Raw genomic sequence first — 20065 nt, 5'->3', positions numbered from 1 at the left:
GTCTGTTTTGCTGTGGTTATTGATGAGGTTTTCTGGGAGGTGCCAGGAGTCATTACACGGGTGACCTGGTGTGCAGTGAAGGCCATTCAGCACCACAAACAGGACATGATCCACTGGTATGCTCTAGATAGGCAATACAACATGTACACTACACCGGGCATTGATATATCAGTAACCCACAGCCTCATTAACCTTACATCAAAAGTTCTGACTTTTTTGGGACAAGACAAGAGGGAATTTCCAGGTGTTTTATGGGCTAGTCCATTTGAAAAAGTTGAAGGGGGAGTCAATTTAGTGGGTTTTTTTTTCAAAATGAGAGGATTCTTGTATACAAGGTGCCAAGTGGACAAAAAAGTGTTAGAAAAAAGTGTCAACAACAATATGCACTGGCTTCCCCCTCATTAGCTTTCAAACAGAATAGCCTCAAAATGGAATTTTTAAACCTGTCATCCAGTCTATTGTGGCATGCTTGGGCTCTCTTTGGCCGGGCCCTCTTCGGGGCAGAAAGGGCTTTTTGCTGCCAGGTAATCTTTGGCACCTGGTAGTAGTATATATATATAGTTAATTGGCCACCGTGGGCGCCATGGTGGTTTGGGTGACAGAGGAAGAATGGCACCTGACATAAGTAAAGTAAGTCAAGTCACCAATTAAAACTCCTACCATTGACTCCCTGGTGCCAAAGATTATCTCGTTGGCATAGAGCCCCTTCTGTTGCAAAGTGAGCTTGGCAAACCACAATAGACTGGAGGCTGGTGTAGGAATTTTTGTACTTCTTACCTGTTTCGTGCAAAGAGCCCTGGGTTGGTGGGGACGTTCACCCACATGCCATCAAACAAGACCTTGGTGGGCTGCTGGCCTGCACGGGAGAGAGACAAACTGTTAGTCAATCAAATATTTCTCATATATCAATTTCTCATATATCAATATACAACAGGAAATTCTCTGAAGCTTGCTTAATTTGGGAATACCAAATCAACAAAGTTCTTACCTTTACCCATAGTAGCTGAGGTGTATCATTATATGTTATGTAAAACTTAAAATCCCACCCCTGATTCAATCAAGCTCCTGGGCTGCACAGACCCTCTATAGTAGGGGGTTAATCCAGATGGTACTGGTTTGTGTTCAATTACGATTTTAATGCTTCTTCTTATAAGTGCTGAGTGTTAAGCAGAGAAAGCAGCAGTACAATTGTTAAAGTCTTTGGTATGACCCGGCCAGGGTTTGAAGTTTGAACCCATTTATAATCTAGCACTTAAGTAAAGCTGCAAGTAAAGCTGACGGCTGGATAAGAGCCAATTTAACAATTTACCGTCCCAGATAGCTTGAAGAAAAATGGTTGCACTCAATTTCTTCATGCCCAGAGCACGATAAATTTCTATCAGTCTTGATGGATTGTCCTGGCCCCAAGCTTTCACAGAAGTTAGAGATGACCCTTTTTGTTCAGCCACAGTGAGGGCAGATCAACTATGAACATATAGTAGAACATATAGTAGAACAGTCTGGAAAGTAACAATTTTCTTCTCTAATAAAATCTAAATAGCATTACATAACTTTGTAGATATTTTAAATTCAACGGTTGTAGATGCATCTACATGACTTGTCTAATTTTCAAAATTGAATGTAAGATTTCATTCAGACCCTTGTAGTACCAAGCAGCACTTAGGGCAGATAGTTTTCTTGCTCAATTTCAATAGCAGAGTATATCTTTACAGGGAGGAGTTGCTAGTGGCTGAGCCCTTCTCCTTTAACTTGCTCGAGGCACCTCCTCCAACACGGGGCCCCATTTTCCATCCCTTCTGAAAGACGGGTGCAGCCCCAACCGAGATTTCCAAAATCCTCAGACTGAACTGAGGTCTCTCAGTTGCCAACTAATTGGAACTAGGAGCTCAACTGTACATGTGAGGCTGCTAGCAGTTGAGCTACAGGGACATTCATAAATGTAACATTTGGTCAAACTAACTCTAACTATCTCTCTCTCCCACACACAGACCTAAATGTACCTGTCACTATGATTTCTTGTTGTCTACTATCTATGCAGCTCAGGTCCTAAAGCACTGTTCGTATACACCAGTGGGAGCCCTATTTCCTGCAGAGGCTCTCTCATAATTGCTTCCATCAAAGTTCCTTGCAGAAGGTATAGTCCCATGAGGTATGTGATCATGGATTTACCTTCAAGTTAAATTTTATGATGGACAGGATATTCTGATCGCCCAAGGTTTTCTTGCGCACAATGTGTACCTGGGATGATAACTGGCTGTTCACATTAGTCCCTCGAGCAGTTGGTATCATCCATACCCACTGGTACAATTGATGTGCATGTACCTCTTATTATCTGGATCAACAGTGAAAAGCTTGTGGGCAAGGGAGAACCAATGGGCAATGGGACAAGTCTGTACCCTCTTAACCTTCTCCCTACTGCCTAACTCTATAACCAATAGGAAACTGGGTGCCAAATGGCTACCTCAGTGTGCTTAAGGTTAATACTCTACCGCAAAATCCATTTTCAGAGCATCAAAAATAACTGATTAAAGTCAATCATTGCTAGTCTTGATATGAAACATTTCACCTATAATTTGGGTTTGAATTCCGGACAGATAGAGTGACATGTCGTAATCTGAGAAAACAACCCAAAATTTACACCAGTCCCAATTTTTCAGTCATTCTCTGTTAATTTGGTCTTACAGCATTCCATCTCTTCTGGAAACCGAAAGTTTACATTCCTCCTTTTGTCACTACTGTTGGGCCCAAGCAAAATGTTGTATTTCAGATTCAGGTCCAAAACATCATGTCCCTTTCCAGCAGTTGATTCCCAAGACTAGGGGTAGGCCAGATTTTGTCGGGTAGCCAGAAACACAACATTTTTTTTCTAGGCCTGGCTGTGTGATTTCTTATTGCGAAACACTACAGGCCACATCTCCCTCCATCTACGTACTCAAACACGACAGAGTAATAGAAACCTGCGACCAGCTACAGCAGTGCCCCCCAGCCGAGCTTTCTTCCTAATTTGGCTGTTGTGATAGCTTAGATTTTCCACAGCCTGGGGGACGTCTCGAACCATGAAGTATGACCAGGGTGACGTTCAACCAATCCACAATATTCTCTCTATAAGATGTTATCGTTCGTAGCCATGGCGACGGCCCTGCGGGCCGCGTCGATACCGGCGTCAGATTGTGGACTTAATGGAACGTGACCGTGGCTGCACTCAGACAATTTTCCTTCTAATAGCTGTCTAAGGTATACGACTCCTGATTAAATCTTTTAGCAGGGGGCAATGGCAGAAGGCGCCAGTTTGAGCACCACTGAGAAAGATACATGTACCCTTCTAGGACAATAACTCTTGGCCAAGTGTAACATAGAATTCGACATGGTCAAACACATTTTGACTTTCACTTAAGAACCAATGTGTGAAAACAGTTAAAGTTTCATGTGTTGAGGATGAACAATTTGGCTGTAATGTTCTGTACTGTACAAGTACATGTGACAGTTTGATTAGAAATGTCTGGTGCACAATGCTTAGTTGTGGGAAATTTCTCTGACAATGCAAAAACTTTGGAATTCAACGTAAATTTTACCATATCTATTTTGACCCTCCTCTTGGCAATGTACAGCTGGAGGTGCTATGGAGGTGATAATTTATTCATTCTATTTTCTATTTATTGAGATTTACCACATTTGTGGGAGGATAACAGGTGACTAAGTTTTCAAGATGTCAACCCCGGCCCAGACTGTGAGGTTTGATCCACTCACACGGGGAAGGACCCCTAACTTTTTTCAATAAGTGTGGTGGGTTCTTTTATGTGCTTCAGGTGTGGCTCTCCTAAAAAAGGGACCTCAATTTAACGTCCTGTCCAAGGGACATCTCTAACCAAAGCTAATAAGCTACTAATAAGCTACTCATTTTCACTGAGTGAAGTGGGGGAAAGTCGTGAAAAGTGCCTTTCCCAAGGGCACGTCAACGGGACAAATCAAGGGACCCCGGATTCGAACCAAGGATCTCTGGGTTCTGGGCCAAACACCCTGCCACTGCGCCACCACGCCATAATGCTCTTATCCTCCGACAATTCTTTGAAACCGACAATAAATCTCACTTTGTATGCCAACCTCCAAATTGTCTTCCCTCAAATTCAATTATGCTAATGAGTCTCCGTCCATCAGAATGACACAGAAACGTCACATGCTCACTGGTCACCATCTCACTTTGCGCAGGAAATGTAGGGCAAACCCTACAGAACTTTACTAATGGACTTTTTATGTCCGCGGAGCATAACAGAATGACAGAACCATTTAATTTCCTCCCCTGACCCTATCTGAGCAGGCACAAGTCCATGCATCATCTCGGCCTGATTGCTGGGAAATGGAATATCATAGTAGGATCACTCATAAGCTGCCAGATTCTGACAGGAAAGGCCTCTCTGCCTAATGAAAATATCGCTGAATCAGACAGAGAGGAAGGTCACCTTGTGTTGCTTACACAGATGCGGGAAACAATCCGGGGTCGTATAAATTGATTGCTTGATTGCTGGATTACATGACCGTGGCTTTCCGATTTGCCCCAAAACATAGAACTGACGCGGCAGTTATCCGCAAATTTGACAGTTGTAAAAAGGGCAAGTCTTAGTCTTAGACTTAGCCTCATGGTGCAATGTAGTTTTGAGATCCCATTCTTGTAATTCCACCACTGACTGCAAGAGGCTTACAATAATGGTAGTAACTGTAACTGCAATAAACTGTTGCTGTTACAGTAATATGTACATAAACTTTACAGATCAGAACCAACCTGGTAAACAATAAAACCTGACTAATTAAGTTTTTTGCATCCTCGTCCACCAAGACCTTTCCGCTCTACGTTACATCGCTCGCGGAAAAGGCCCTGGTAACACGGGGTGGCATCCATGGTTATTGCAGCTCGAGCCTCCAAAACAGCTTCAGCCAATCAGAGGGGTTAAAACCCATTTGCTTCCACTCATCGGAAGCAAACGCGCAAAGAACGCTGGGAAGCTATCAACCAATCAGGTTACGTGTTACGGCTAGCTCATTAATTATTTATGAGCTACAACTGCCGTTTGTCCCAAATAAGGGTTAGCTCATTAACTATCCATTAGCTACAACTGCCGTTTGTCCCAAATAAGGATTAGCTCATTAATTATTAATCAGCAAGTCTCGTCGACCTGCAATAACCATGGATGCCATCTCGTGTTACCAGGGCCTTTTCCGCGAGCGATGTAACGTAGAGCGGAAAGGTCCTGGTGGACGAGGATGGTTTTTTGTAGATTTCTCTTTTAATTCATAATGATCAAAATTGCGGACAACTGCAGCATAAATTTTGTGTTTTGGGGCAAATTGAAAACTCATCCATCAATCAATCAATCCATACGACCCTGGAATGTTTCATACATCTGTGTAGGCAACATAAGTTCTTGTCATTTTTACCAGGTCCAGCCAAAAAAGATTTCAAAAGAGAAAACCAATGTAACATTAAAGGAATTCTAAGGGGGAGCACAGATACTAAGCTTTTTTTCTAGTGGTCATTAGTTGCATACCATTGGACATACATGTACTTGTATTCAGCATGAAAATCAGGTTTTGTTTATTCAGACCTTTGTAGTACCTAGTAGTACATACAACAGCAAATTTCCTTGCTGTTTCAGTAGCAGGGTTTATTTTCATAGGGAGGGGTCGGTTCCTCACCCTGAAAATTGGGGCGTTGCAGCAAAATGTTCAAGGTCTAGAAGAAAGCTGTCAAGCACCCGTGCACCTCCAGAGAGATTATTACATGTTGCGCTCCTCCAAAAATTAATTACCAAATTGGATAACTCAGTGGAAAATCAGCGGGGGCGAGACATCAGTAGCGGTCATGCGTGCCACGAGCTTGATTAATTTCCCAGTTCAACGGCAAGGTTCTTATTATATATCGGACTGCTTCGCCCGGATCTACATTAAATTTCATGGCACATGCACACCCTGAACTTCAACATTTGGTGCGTCTGACTGCAGATAATGCCTGAGCTTAGAAGCACTGATCTGTACAGACTAAATTGTCAATGCAGACAAAAAGATTTTAAGAAGGACTTTTGAGTGGCTGATTATTTCCGCATTTTTGGAGGCAAAATATGTTGAACTTCACAAGTACATTCTAGTAGCTGATTGATTCTCATTTATTATATATATATAAGTTCTCCTTCCTTACTCACTTCAGATTTCTGATCTTAAGGCAAAGTCCAATCAAAAAATTTTTTCCTTGTTTTCCTTGCCTAGATGACATTTAAAGGCACCCAGAGCATTTTATGAGACTTGAAACTGAAGTATTCTAGTTGCTGTAATCTTTATGAAATTGACATTTAATGCCACTGTTTACCACATTTGTGTTTGGATTTCTTATCAAAAGTGCTCAAAAGTGGCACAAAAATAAGCTACATGTTGATCTTTGAGTTTCACGCACTTAGTGTAAATAGACCGATACAATAGTCCCGCCCACCTCTGTCAAAACTTAAAAATGCAAAATTAAAACATTAAAATGCAAATATTTGACGGACATGCAGTCTCTCTCTCTCATTGGTCTAACCGCTAATTGTGATGGACAGTCAGGATCAGTCTATCAGGGCCGGGATTTTCTATCAGTTCTCACCACACAACGACATGCTCCTTTAATGTCGATATGTAATCATGGTAATAGTGTTATTGAAACTTACTAAGTGTAGGAATGACTAGAAATTGGAGTTTTTTATTCAAGTTTCAAGCCTCGTAAAATGCTCTGGATGCCTTTAAACTTATATTCTTAAGATTGAGTAATGAAATTACTTCATTGCCCAAAGTATTTCCAATTCCTCCCAAAAGGCATTCACAGATTCTGAATCTTGGAATTCCACCGTTGTCTTTATATTTTGCTTAATTCACTTCCATATATCTCCATGGACTTTCTTTGCCAAGCAGTTTTATCAGACACTAATTTCAAGCAACATTTCACATTGAAACTATTCTTATTACCAAAATATTTCGATTTCTTCATCGAAGGCATTCACAAAATCTTCAGGTATTCCACAGCTGTCTCCATATATTTTGCCTCATTTCCATTTAACTTGACAGATTTTGTAGTGCTGTGTTATCTCCAAGCTGCTCTTTGCCATTGATATCCAGTCTTATCAGACACTATTTTCCTAATTTTCAAGCAAGCCATGTTTGCCTAGATGACATTGAAACTATCCTCATTACAAGAACTTGTCATCAAATTACATGTACTTCAATACGCAAAACATTGCCATTTCTTCATAAAAGACATTCAATCTTTTTTCTTGGTATTCCACAGTTGTCTCTAAGCTTAATGTATACTTCACTTCCATTCATCTCGACAGACTTTCAGAGTACCGTGTTATCTCTCCAAGCTGCCCTTTTCCATGCAGACGCGTCCTGAGTACCAGCACTAACAGATGGGACAAGTTTAATCACTCTAACTTCTAAAACACACCAACCCTGTGACTGTACATCACCCAACCTCCCCTAAGCTCTTTCAATCATCACCCGGACTTTTCACTTTCAAAAGCTCTCCAGTAGAATGTAGTATCTAGCAGGTCGGCCTAATCCTACACATAGCTTGTGGTCGTAAACACAGCTTCAAAGGAAGTCCAAACGGCTCAAGCATGCCAAGAGCTAATGTACTTAAAAGCCCCCGGCATTGTATATCAGATCTTCCTGTCTGTTTTTGCTGTAAGTGCCTGACGGTAATGCCAAGAAGTGATTAGGATCAGGAGCCAGGTCAACATTTAATACAACTTTGCCTTTAGTGGGATCAACGTTGATGCGCCATGAAAAAATGCGCTCTCCAAACTTTTACATTTTCCAGACTTTCTGACATACTTTTGGCTTTGATAAAGGCACCGTGCACAGTGCAGTGAATGGATCAGTAAGTGAGCACTCCATTTTCAGCCAACCAATTCTCTACATGGTTGATTTAGAGTCTGATAATGGCCTTTGCTTGGGAGGCAGCCATAGCAATATCCAGAGCTTGTCAGCTCCATATTCAAACATAATGCCAAAACCAATGTTTGACAACATATTTTCAAATCTTTTGCTGATTCGGCTAAAATTAAAGTCTTGTTTTAGAGCAATCGTGAAGTTTGTTAATGGCAGTGGTACTATTTCTGTGTTCCATAAATATGCAAGGTAAAGGTTGCAAAGCCCGCCATCATCATCTGAGCTGATGTAAAGCAAAATGATGCCTTTTTTCAAGTAATCATATGGTAGTGCAATGTTGCTTCACTTGTAACAGCTTGCATATCTACAACTTTGAAGTTCAGAGCTAAGATACTGGACTCTCATCATATTTCTTAGCTATCCTGGACCTACGAATTACAGCAATGTTACAACATCAAGTCACATGACAAGAGAACTTCAAGACCAGATCTGATTTGACCTGGTTGATGAAGAGTTTGTCTCGAAAGCTCCCCAGAGTAGCAAACTCTTTTTGTTGTGTGTACTGTGTAAATATTTGTCAAAATACAGGAATGTTTGTTTACACCTCACCTCTTTCCACCATCATCTCTGAGTCCATGAGATGCTGTCCGTACATCTCGATGGTCCACCCCTCCACTCCGATCTGGAACTTCCCCCCAGCAGTTCTGTTATCAACACAGCACCACTGCTGTCCCAGGTCCACAAACTTGTACCCCTCATGCTCAAACTTCGGCCTCAGCTCTTTGAAGGCCGAGTAGTTGCCTGAAAGGAACGTGATGTCGGCGTCCCGTTCCCATGGCAACACCTTGCCTAATTTGACGGCGCCAAGCATCGTGCCCTCCTGCAGTTCGCAGTAAATGTGTTCCTCCTCACAAGTCCTCATGAGGAACTTCACTGCATCGGCTAGAGTTTGAAGGCAACACGGAGAGACAGCCACCCCCTTTACCTTTCTGCATGGCGTGTTTGCTTCTGAACAGGAGAAAACGTGCTCGATCCCCTCGGCCAGGTGCAGCCTGTTGATACCCCAGGTACTTGCAATGGGTACAAAATTAATCTTTTCTCTTAGCAAGGCATCGTAGTCTTTCACAAAAAACATAGAATCTGGACAGCTCACAACGTGATGCTTGCCCAGCTCTTTTACTTGCAAGAAGACATCTTCAAAGACAAAGTGTCTGTAGTTTGATGGGAATTTGTAATGTTTGAGCACACTAGTCCTAGCAAGAAAAGGCCCCCTCAAGCTGTCGCAGTATATACACTCATGGATGGAGGCATCGTAACCATCCCTGTAAGAAAGAGTAAAGTTCCTGAGAAGGGATTGTTGACATCCCATGTTCCAACGTCCATCGTTTGTCCTAAATGCACTTCCTACGAAATCCACTGGGAAGCTGCTAGCACTGTGGATCATCTGCTCTAACTGTGCGTCCCAGGTGAACCGAGTGATGCCCCGCGTTACAAGAACATACGGCGTCTTCACCTTAAGAAGGAGTTTGTACCAGATTTCAGCGTTGGTTTCACCTGCTAGGTCCCCATGAACCGTGAAATTGCCGTTCCCTGCAAGGTCCTTGGGAAGTTTGAGATCGGCTGCCACGTGGACTTCCACTGTGGGGTACAACCTCGAAATGTTCCTTAGAATAGATACAACATTCACATTGTTGTCTTCATACATGAAGTTCATAATGATAGTCACGACTGACTCAAGAGGCTTTGCGTTTGTGCAGTTTGTCCTTACCCATCCCGTATAGAAAAAGGGGTACCCATACGTGGAGCCTTTGAAGGTATCAGGACAGACGTCCACTTTTTCTGGAGACGTTTTCACTGAAGGGGTGGGGTGTTCAAGCTCAGTCTGAATCAGACTGCTGAGGTCTCCGATCCTCAGTTCCTCTGCTATCCTGTTAACTCTGTACAACGCTGCCTCTAGCCTGTGTATGGGGGCAGCTCCACGTAGCAACCTCTTAATTTCTATGAGCTCTTGTGTAACACTGTGTAACTGTTCAGCAGCAGCATGCCCTACTTCAATCCTGGCCTCCTCTTGAGTCTGCGGCTCTGTGCAGTCCTTCACAGCAGCACCGCTGCGGATGACATGGACATGCAGCTGTCCCTGGTCCTCGATGCTGTCGTCGATGAGCGTTATTTGAGTGTTAAGGGCGCGGAAAATCCCCATCATGGAGATGAACAGAGTCAGAAGGATGCAGACTTGGAACATTCGCAAGCGAATACGGGTGACGCGCCAGTAAATCATTCCTACTGGTGGCTGAATCTTCTCCTGGCGAATCAGCTGCTAATGCTCCAATCCAGTCACCTGCAACAAAAGACAACACTTCATTACAGATGTCTTTGCAAATACAATAATTTTCTGTTTTTACATTTGACGAAAAGAACTCTGGAGAACCTGCAACAAAAGACTTCAGTTACAGATGTCTTTGCAAAGACAATACATTCAAGCCCAAACATTTGGTTTCTTGTCTACACTTGATGAAATGAACTTTCTCAATTCTGCTTAATCAGGAGTCTGCATCTGTAAGTTAGGAGGTGGGAAGGGGCCAGCTGTAAACAATGATAAGAATAAGATATGACATACATACACAAGAAAAAAGGATTACGCTCTTGACAAAATATCAAACATTCCTTGCTAACATTGTTAATGGAACACACTTCCACTCCTCCCAAGCAGAAAATGGTCGTTGATCCAGTGAACAACCAAGTTGCCGGGTCAGTGCTTAACTGATGAGTCTGCTTCACACCAGTGAAGCCTCCCAGACTGCAGACAGTAGGATGGGAGCTGTCTGCTCAGCACACTCAACGGAAGATAACTGGTCCGAAATCAATCAAGAACAAGTATTGATCGTCTGCAGGAAAAAGCTAATCCAGGAGCCCATCCATTGAGGAAGGATGACGGCTCTATATGCCTTGGCATCCAGCCTGCAAATGTCACAGGACCGGGGAACCGTCTTCCACCATTATTCAAACAAGGGTTGATGACTAAACCCGCATCCCTCATGTGACCACGCCTGCCTCTGTATGCCAGGCTGTGTTTTCTTGTATTAGGCAGCACCAATTTAATTTCTTGGTTAACTGAATTTAAAAAAAGAAATGCTAGATTGGAAAATCAAGATGAAAACAGAATCTCAGAGGAAAGTTTGTATGTATACTTTGGTGCACACAATTTCAGGGAGTGAACAGGGTCAGGTGCAAGATTTAACCCCAGCCTTCTGTTTTAATGATGTCCTCGTGCTAGAATTTAAAATAAAATCGGTTAACCAAGAAATTAAATTGGTGTGGCCTTAGGCCTAGGAAAAAAAGTTGTGTTTCCGGTTACCCGACCCTAGCAAAAACCTGCCGACCCTCCCTTTTTTCCTTGGGTCAACCGCTGGCAAGGTACTGTTACATCAAATTTTCATTTTGACATCTGAGTGATGAATATTCAAAACAGAATCTAAGAAGTCTTGCATATTTTCTGGCATAATTTATGTATTTCACACTATATTAACAGATGAAGGCTTTGAACAGTAGATGTAAGAAATGTCATGTTTTTTACAACTCCTTGGTATGTTAAACATTGTACTTCTTTGTTCAGTTTATTGATATACTGTATAAAATAATATTAATATAATATGATGTTGAAAATACTAGTGTCCTGATGCATTCCAGTTTTACGATGTTAAACTGCATTTGTTGGTTCAGTTCGACTGAAATCTAAAAAGATAAAAGAAACTTTAAGACAAAAAAGAGAATCCCTATACCTACCGACCCTAATTTTCTCAATATCATAACAGGCAACACCTTAAATTTTTCTTAGGCCTACGAACTTCAGGAAAGGGAATTAGACAGATTCAAAGTATCTTTTAAAAGCAAACAATGTGCATGTGATCATTCCGTTGCTGTCCCAAGGTTGATCTGCTAATCCATCAGATCCACATCAATTATTAATTTCTGTCAGTATGGTAACCCACTGGTGCAGTAGCTGTCCATTGTCATCATTATGAAATGCTGCTTGTCATAGTCACAATATTGATTAGACAATGCCCATCAAGTGCTCATGATCAGTCACTAAAGACAGCACCTCTTGCATAATATATACATTATATATGATATGTATGATTGATACTAAAATAACATTGCAACCGAATACTAGTAACTCGACTTGCTGAACTATGTAATTTTAGGCTTAAAATTTGCATACACTCCACAGTGATACATGAACAGGAACTGTGCTAGGATTATCATGTAAAATAACATCTTTGTCAAATTAATAGGTACTCATTTACCAAAGCTAGATATTAGGAATTACAATATACAAATGTATAAAGATAGCCAAAAACGCAAGGTGTTTACACAACAGATGGATTACAACAATATATGTCCAAGCATACAATGCATTTCGAGTACGCCGGTTGTACCGCTGTCGAAAATTTGAATACCAGATTCAGAGGTTGGAATCGATGTTGTCACAATTTTTTGTTTGAGGACACAAAACTTTTCTTCGGGTGGGTATGACATAAATTTAATGATATACAACACGGTGTATTCGGCATCACCCTTGGTCCCGGCCCTCCTGCAGTTGGCCATTCTATATACATGTATACGCATTATGTGGTATGATACAGTCATGTATCTGCATAGGGCGATTGAATGTGAATTCAGTCTGACAATTATGCAGGAGGTGAATGTCTTCAGTGACTGATGATAAATGAGAACTTGATGGGCATTGTCTAACCATCAATACTGTGACTGTGACAGTGACAAGCAGCTTTTTGATAAGGATGATAATGGACATATTCTATACCAGGAAGTACATGTAAGTTTTCAGTCAACCAAGCTACTAGGGTCTGAAAACCTAACAAGCTGGAAAGTAATAGGCTCCTGCAAATGACAAATTTCAGTGGGGTCCCCAAGGTGTTCTTTTAATTCTTCTCACCCTATAGTGGTGTACATATATTTTATTGATGCATTAAGCCACATGTTGTGGCACATCATCTTGTAGGTGATTTGATACAAACTGAGGTAAAAACATTCCAGGGGAGCTCACAGGGTAAATAAAGCAAATTAATTATAAACAAACACAATATTTGAGTTATGGAACTCACTCCTTTTCACACAGATATAATGTCATTGATCCACCTCAGGACGTGTGATTACAAACAACACAACTGTATGAACTATGATAGTTGTGTATGTGTTACACTTCTGTACGTTTGGGACTGCATTGTGATGTCATTGCCTGTGACTGTATATAATATCATGTAAATACTTTGCGTTTGCCATCAGTCATTCCCTGTGACTGTATATAATATTATGTAAATACTTTGCGTTTGGAAACGCATCTACAAACTGTATAAGCAGCGACACCTGTGCTGCAGTGCAATGTGAACCAGCCAGAATTGCCTTGAAGAAGGTGACAGATGGTCACCGAAATGTTGGTGGAATAAATCTCTTGGTTGTGTAAAAAGAGTCTTTTGATTCAACACAACTGGATGTTTTCCCCTTAAACTTTAGGACTTAATGTAGGAAGAATATGTCAATGCAGGAGGAGATCATCATCATCTGTATATATATATATATGCTCTCAAACAAGGTCAAACAAACAAGCCTTTTTCTAACCTCCGGATGTTCGTCAGGCCTTCTGATAGATTACGTGGTGATTGGTTGATGAAAGTTAGACATCCAGGTAGAATTAATCTTCTTTTAAAGACTACTTCAAGACATCCTAAATTGTCTTAACCTCATTAACATACCCATTCAGAGTTTTGGTATAAAACCTGGTGTTCTCAGTCCTATTGTTAGTCACTGACAAAAGACAGTGGATGCTGTCTGAAACGTCTGACTGTTTCAAAACTTTATCCAGTCGCTTGAGTAATTATTTTTGGCGTACATGGTGATTGCTTTGACAATTTCACGCCTTAAGCGCAGGGACTTGATTTCTATCGACATGTCATAGACTACACTTAGGTGTTACACATTCGATCACCCTCTGCAGATTCATCACATGTTGTGAGGAAGTCAATAGCCTGCTGATATTAGTTATAGATCCCCTGCATCATACAGTGGCAGTGTGGGTTGTCTATTACATGGACCAAGGACTTCTGCACACATCTATGGAGAAACATTTGAATTTCCCTTAGATCAATCAATAAGGTCGCAATAGGAAATGCAGTTTGTGTTAAGCTTAACTAAATAAGATTCAATGTTCAAAAAATAAGTATCCTCCATCAACATTAATACGCCGGGTAACATTAACCTGCCACTTTTAAAAACAGTGGTTTTGAGAGATCTTTAGTGCAGCACCCCCAGATATGCACGGTTTAGGTTTAGGATTGGGAATATAGGAGTGCATTATACTGGGGGGTGTCGGGTTAGGGATCTGTTTGGATGTACCTTTTCAGGGTGGCGGAATCATGTACCCTAGTGGAATTATGTTAGTAGATGTTATTTTATTCATTTATTGTCAAATGTCACAGTACACTACACTGACTCTCTAGGCAGCATAGCTGATGTTTGAGAGTCAACAGTTAGGGACAGACGAGTACATGGCATGGCAATTTACACATCACTACTTGAACAATCATTAAGTCCATTTTACAATTTAACATCGTTGAGTTGCTATTATATACTCAAAATAAAATAAGCAGGTGCATTCGGAGGTCAGAGGTCATATCTGTCATGATGTTAGTACATGGTTTAGAGAAGTGCTGTCTTTTAAATGTTACGACATTAACAAAAAATGTTCATGGTAGACAAAATGCAGCCGCCTCAAATTTGACACTGATGATGACTAACAGCCTTTTGGGCAGCACCGTGAACTTTATAATGATTTCCACCATGCTAATAATAACATAATGGCCTGGAGACATCTGAGAACATTGTGAATAATTGCGGGATTAGTTGGAAGGAATGTTTGCTGCAGGCGAAGTGCTGGGAACATTTATCACACCAATCCAATGTCAAAAGACTAATATCAATTCTTAGCACAGCCTCGAGGAAATCTCCAACTGATGCAAAGCTGCATCAATTTTGATACTTTCACTTGAAGTAACGGTCCAATGGTAACATGTTGACAGGAATAACCCTTAACTTTACGACAAAAATAGTTACTCAAGCAACTGGATAAAATTTTTGAAACAGTCAGACGTTTCAGACAGCATCTGCTGTCTTTTGTCAGTGACTAACGATATGACTGGGAAAGTCCAGGTTTTATACCAAAACTCTGAATAGATATTTCAAAATTTTATCCAGTTGCTTGAGTAACTATTTCTGGCGTTTCTTATTACCTGAATGTCTAACTTTCATCAACCCTTAACTTTTGTTAAAAAACACAAAAACAATATCAAGAAAGAGGTTACTGTATTTCATCTTATCTTCACGGTAGCAAAAATTCACGGCATAAGGGAAATGGACATTTTTACTGAACTTTAACTTCACGGTGGCGGCAAATGATTTACAGAACTGATGTGTGAAGGAATCATAAATAATAACAACAGATTTTTTCACGTTGATGATAAGCTCACGGTATAGAGGTGACCGTGAAAACAGTGAACATAAAGTTACAGTCACTGTGAAAGAAATGAGAATTTGATACTGGAACAGTACTCCTAAGTTAGGTGGAACTGGTAAATACACAAAAAGATCATATTGAACACTGGAAAAAATGATAGAAATAAAATTCTTAATATGTCTACTCTGGTTCAATCATTGGTGAAATCACAGAGTATCTATCAGGCTTTATTCTTTACTGAATATGAAATGCCTATCAATGCACAATTTGCTATATACAACACATGATTGTATACATTATTTATGGGCTGAAAGGGGTCAATTATACAGTCATGTTTCATGTAGACAGAATGAGATTAAGAATTAAATATCGCCAGCAAAACTTTTGACAAGTTTTAACCTTGAAGCCATATTGGTTATGAATTATTTTTCAAGGCCAAATCTTGCTTTGGGCAGTTGGTGAGCACTCAGCTATACCTTTATTGGACTGGTGTTCCTGACTAAACATGTCAGGACCAAGGGCAAAATGGTAATGCCTTGAAACGGATGAATGGTCTGTTAGTTATAGACAATAACATTAAAAAACTGACCAATCTTGTTCAGCCTGACAAGAAGATTTGATCTTGAAGCCATATTGGTTGTGAATTCCTCATACTTTTCAAGGCCAAAACGGACGTCTAGTGTTCATGAGTTAACATGTCAGGACCAAGGGCAAATTGGTAATGCCTTGACACGGATGAATGGTCTGTTACTTATAAACAATAAAATTAAAAAACTGACCAATCTTGTTCAGTCTGACAAGAAGATTTAACATTGAAGCCACATTGGTTGTAAATTCCTCAAACTTTTCAAAGCCAAAATCTACATTTGGTCACCTAGTACCACTGCTATACTAACAAGCGGACGTCTGTGTTCATGACTAAACATGTCAGGACCAAGGGCAAAATGGTAATGCCTTGAAACAGATGAATGGTCTGTTAGTTATAGACAATAAGATTAAAAAAAACTGTCCAATCTTGTTCAGCCTGACAAGAAGATTTAACTTGAAGCCACATCGGTTGTAAATTCTTAATATTTTTCAAGGTCAAATTTACCTTTGGTCAGCTAGTAGCAGGGCTGTATAGTTACAAATGGACGTCTAGCATTCATGAGTTAACATGTCAGGACCAAGGGCAACGCTTTGAAACGGATGAATGGTCTGTTAGTTATAGACAATAAAATTAAAAAACTGACCAATCTCATTCAGCCGGACAAGAAGTTTTAATCTTGAAGCCACATTGGTTGTAAATTCCTCATACTCAGTCAAGCGTTCTTAAGTTAGCATGTCAGGACCAAGGGCAAAATGGTAATGCCTTGACATGGATGAATGGTCTGTTAGCTATAGACAATAACAGTTTTAAAAACTGTCCAATCTCATCCAGCCCGACAAGCACATCAGTAACAGCGGCCCTATCTGGGCATTTATCTCCCTGCCTAATAACCTTGTGTTTCCTGTTACCATTGATCTGCTCTCCTATCTCTACAACAAGAACAACAAGACAGATATTAAAGATAAGGGGCTCGGTGCAAGGACCAGAATACGGGATTCCGATCCCACGGCTGATGGGGGTTATCAGGATATGCTTCCAGACTCCTAATCAGCAGTGGTGGCCTTCGGCTAATCGATTAGGATGAGGACGAGAGGAATAACGATGACGGCTGGCAGCGAGATCACAAGAAACTGCCCTCTATCTCTTTCCTTCAGCATGTACAGCATTCACAGTACGCTGCAATAACCTGATGTCCTGGAGACTTAAATGGCTTACAATGGAATGATGGATCCACAGATTCCCAAAGATAATGCTTTCTATAAGTGAGGGACATGTTTTTTTGTTTTTTTTTGCATTCCCCATAAACCGCCTCATGACGTAACACACCAGGTTTGTACTGAAAAGTACAAGCTGGACAGATTTATTCAATCCACTCACACCTGGTCACTAATGACTGTCACTCCTACATGTACAACAACCTTATAGTGATTCTTTTTAAAATCCCATACACACAGGTCCTTTAGTTTGATGCAATGGGATCATGATATTGCATTGGTCCTCTTGATCATTGTCAAATCAGTGGTCAAAGCTCATGAGCAAAGCCCCATATATCAAGTTCAATATATGTTGTCTAGAGGGACAAAGTAGCCTTAGACTGGGCAAGCCTTCTGACATGATGATGATGATAGAAGGTTGGAAAAAGTGGCTTTGGACTGAGAAATAGTTCATTCTGCATGCCACAGACATCTCGATATAACTACACAATATTCATTGTGAAGTGCATACTTAAATAATCTTTGTATTAAAATGTTAAACCAATATCTTAACATCGAAGTACCACACTGAAGAAGCCATTTGGCACCCAATTCTCTATTTGGTAGCAGGGAGAAGGTTAGAAAATGTGGCCCTACATTTGTAGATTGTTTGATTATGGGCTGACATCCCAAGACTTTTATGAACTAGCTCCCCATCATTACCTGAATGCAAAGTTTCCAAATATATCTAAGATTAAAGCTTCTTCTTCCAGTCCTTAAACAGCACAATAAAACATTCATGTTCAATACTCGGATCAAACCTGGAAACTTTGTCCGCTCTACTTCCTAAGAACTATATGATTCAAGCCTGAAGCAATAAACAGCACGGATATTGGAAAACAAATGAAATTGCCACTGCAATGCACTAGTCCAGTCCACAACAGCGTTCCATACATTGATTTTCCAATTTCAAACTTTCAATGCCGGAACAGAAGATTACGGTAAGCCGCCTTTGTTTCCGAGTCAAGGATGAACCTACCTTTACAAGCTTCCCCAGAGGCAAACACAGGAGCTGATTGTCTATAGAGCGATTGATCTGAGACTTTAAGTCCTCTCCATAACTCACAAGGTTTGCAGTTAATCTTGAGTCAAGACCAATTTAGATTCAAAAGCACAGTGACTGCTCTTCCAATATACTAGTAAGTTTCTTTGTGGGGGGGGGGCTATTAGCTATTTTTGCATCATTTGTAATTTTCTCTATGATATATACTTGACTTAGAACTTGACATAGAAGAATGTTTGTGACAGAGCCCAAATCATGGAGGGGAATCTGTTAACACAGAATGCCTGCATAATTCTTCTCTGAGAATCTCTAATATGTAGAGATCTTCTTTTCTGTCAAACAGTTCTTGACAATGGATCTTCTCAGTAGCTTTTTTACAATTTGCGCTGACTGAAGTCCATACCAGACTTGTGTCAGAATATTTTCAGATTTTAACAGGCTAATGTACAAAACTATGTATATTGTTTTTCCTATTTCAAGTATACAGGAATGTGTATAATTGTAAAAAGGAACCTTAATATCTCACAGAAATCATCAACTCCCCTCTCTACAGGCACACATTGGAAGGTCTGCCGATATGCGCATGTTTAAACACTTGTCAGTCAAAATTGCCCACTTTGATGGCAACATTCCTACGTTCAGCACCAAGGACAGATAGCAAAACTAGCAGAATTCTGTATGTTAAATCCCCCTTTTTGGACAATTGACAGTCAAAACTTTCCATTTTGATGGCAACAGCATTTTGATGGCAACAGTCATACATTCAGGACCAAGGACAAGTATACTTCCACCTTGCTTCCACTGACCCACATTCACACCTACTTGTATCTTGACAATGGCATGGAAGTGATGCATGCAGCTTTTGGCTGGCAATCTCAGAGAAACCCTCAACCGTCCCCTCTCTACAGGCACACATTGGAAGGCGTGGAACGCAGCATATTGGATTCCCTACTGCACATGGAGTGCAAAACAAATGGAGTGAGTCAGGCAGATGATATTGGAAATGTAGAGAGTTATTTGCTCTGTAGATTTAGACAACCGCTACCAGTGGCAGCATAATAGATCAAAGTCAGAGCAGCCTGGACTGTTTCAGCATTGTCTTTGCTGTATGAATTAATAATTCAGAGATTTTGTAAGCATTCAAAGGGATTTCAAACCATGGTGTGTTACTTTTTATTTTACTTACAATAAGGCAAGTCACAGTTTCTTGATACATAACTAACACATAGCTGTAATCATGAATTGTAAAATGACAAAATAACTGGATTAGATTTCAAAAAAATTCTTATTTCCCCATAGATTATATTGAACATTGACAATATCCAAATCATGTAATGCTATATTATGGCATAATGTAACATTACATGATTTGAATATTGTCAATGTGGGCTTCATTTCATAACACCCCATGGTAAAACTTTTATCTTTGGAGTTTTATTCAGACTTTGCAACTGTCCATTATGGTCCCAAAAAGTACAAACTCAATGACCTTCTGAATGACTTTGCTTGGTCCAGATTTAGTCAACTCCACATCAGAAATGATGGTGCTGCAACAAATTTTCCAGCTTAAGAAGACCAATAAATTAAGCTTCCCCCCATGATAAGTTGCCAAAGGCTGAGCCATTCTTCACATTCCAACAATGTAGCCAGTTGGAGAGGCAATACACGGAGTAAGTCAAGCTGAAAATAGGGGTTCCATCTTCCCAGTGACCTCTGAACCTGACATTTTCCAGTCTTTCCAGGGCGATGAATGTGAGATGTATGGAAGAGACATTCCTCTGATA

At 40.5% G+C, this 20065-nt stretch overlaps 1 protein-coding gene across 6 annotated transcripts in view; it reads right to left on the bottom strand.

The window, feature by feature from the left end:
* LOC136436224 (uncharacterized) overlaps positions 1 to 20065 on the bottom strand; it is a 113467-nt gene that overhangs the window by 5065 nt on the left and 88337 nt on the right. For all 6 annotated transcript variants that reach the window (XM_066430017.1, XM_066430020.1, XM_066430018.1 and 3 more), the window contains 2 exons: positions 8518 to 10246; positions 778 to 856 (listed from right to left, as the gene is read on the bottom strand). In XM_066430017.1, coding sequence (XP_066286114.1) covers positions 778 to 856; positions 8518 to 10186 — 1748 coding nt within the window. In that variant the 5' untranslated portion in view covers positions 10187 to 10246. The remainder of the gene's footprint in view (positions 1 to 777; positions 857 to 8517; positions 10247 to 20065) is intronic.

The sequence above is a fragment of the Branchiostoma lanceolatum genome, chromosome 6 (genome assembly GCF_035083965.1).
Source record: "Branchiostoma lanceolatum isolate klBraLanc5 chromosome 6, klBraLanc5.hap2, whole genome shotgun sequence".
Classification (NCBI taxonomy): domain Eukaryota; kingdom Metazoa; phylum Chordata; class Leptocardii; order Amphioxiformes; family Branchiostomatidae; genus Branchiostoma; species Branchiostoma lanceolatum.
This window is presented reverse-complemented; position numbering and strand designations above follow the sequence as displayed.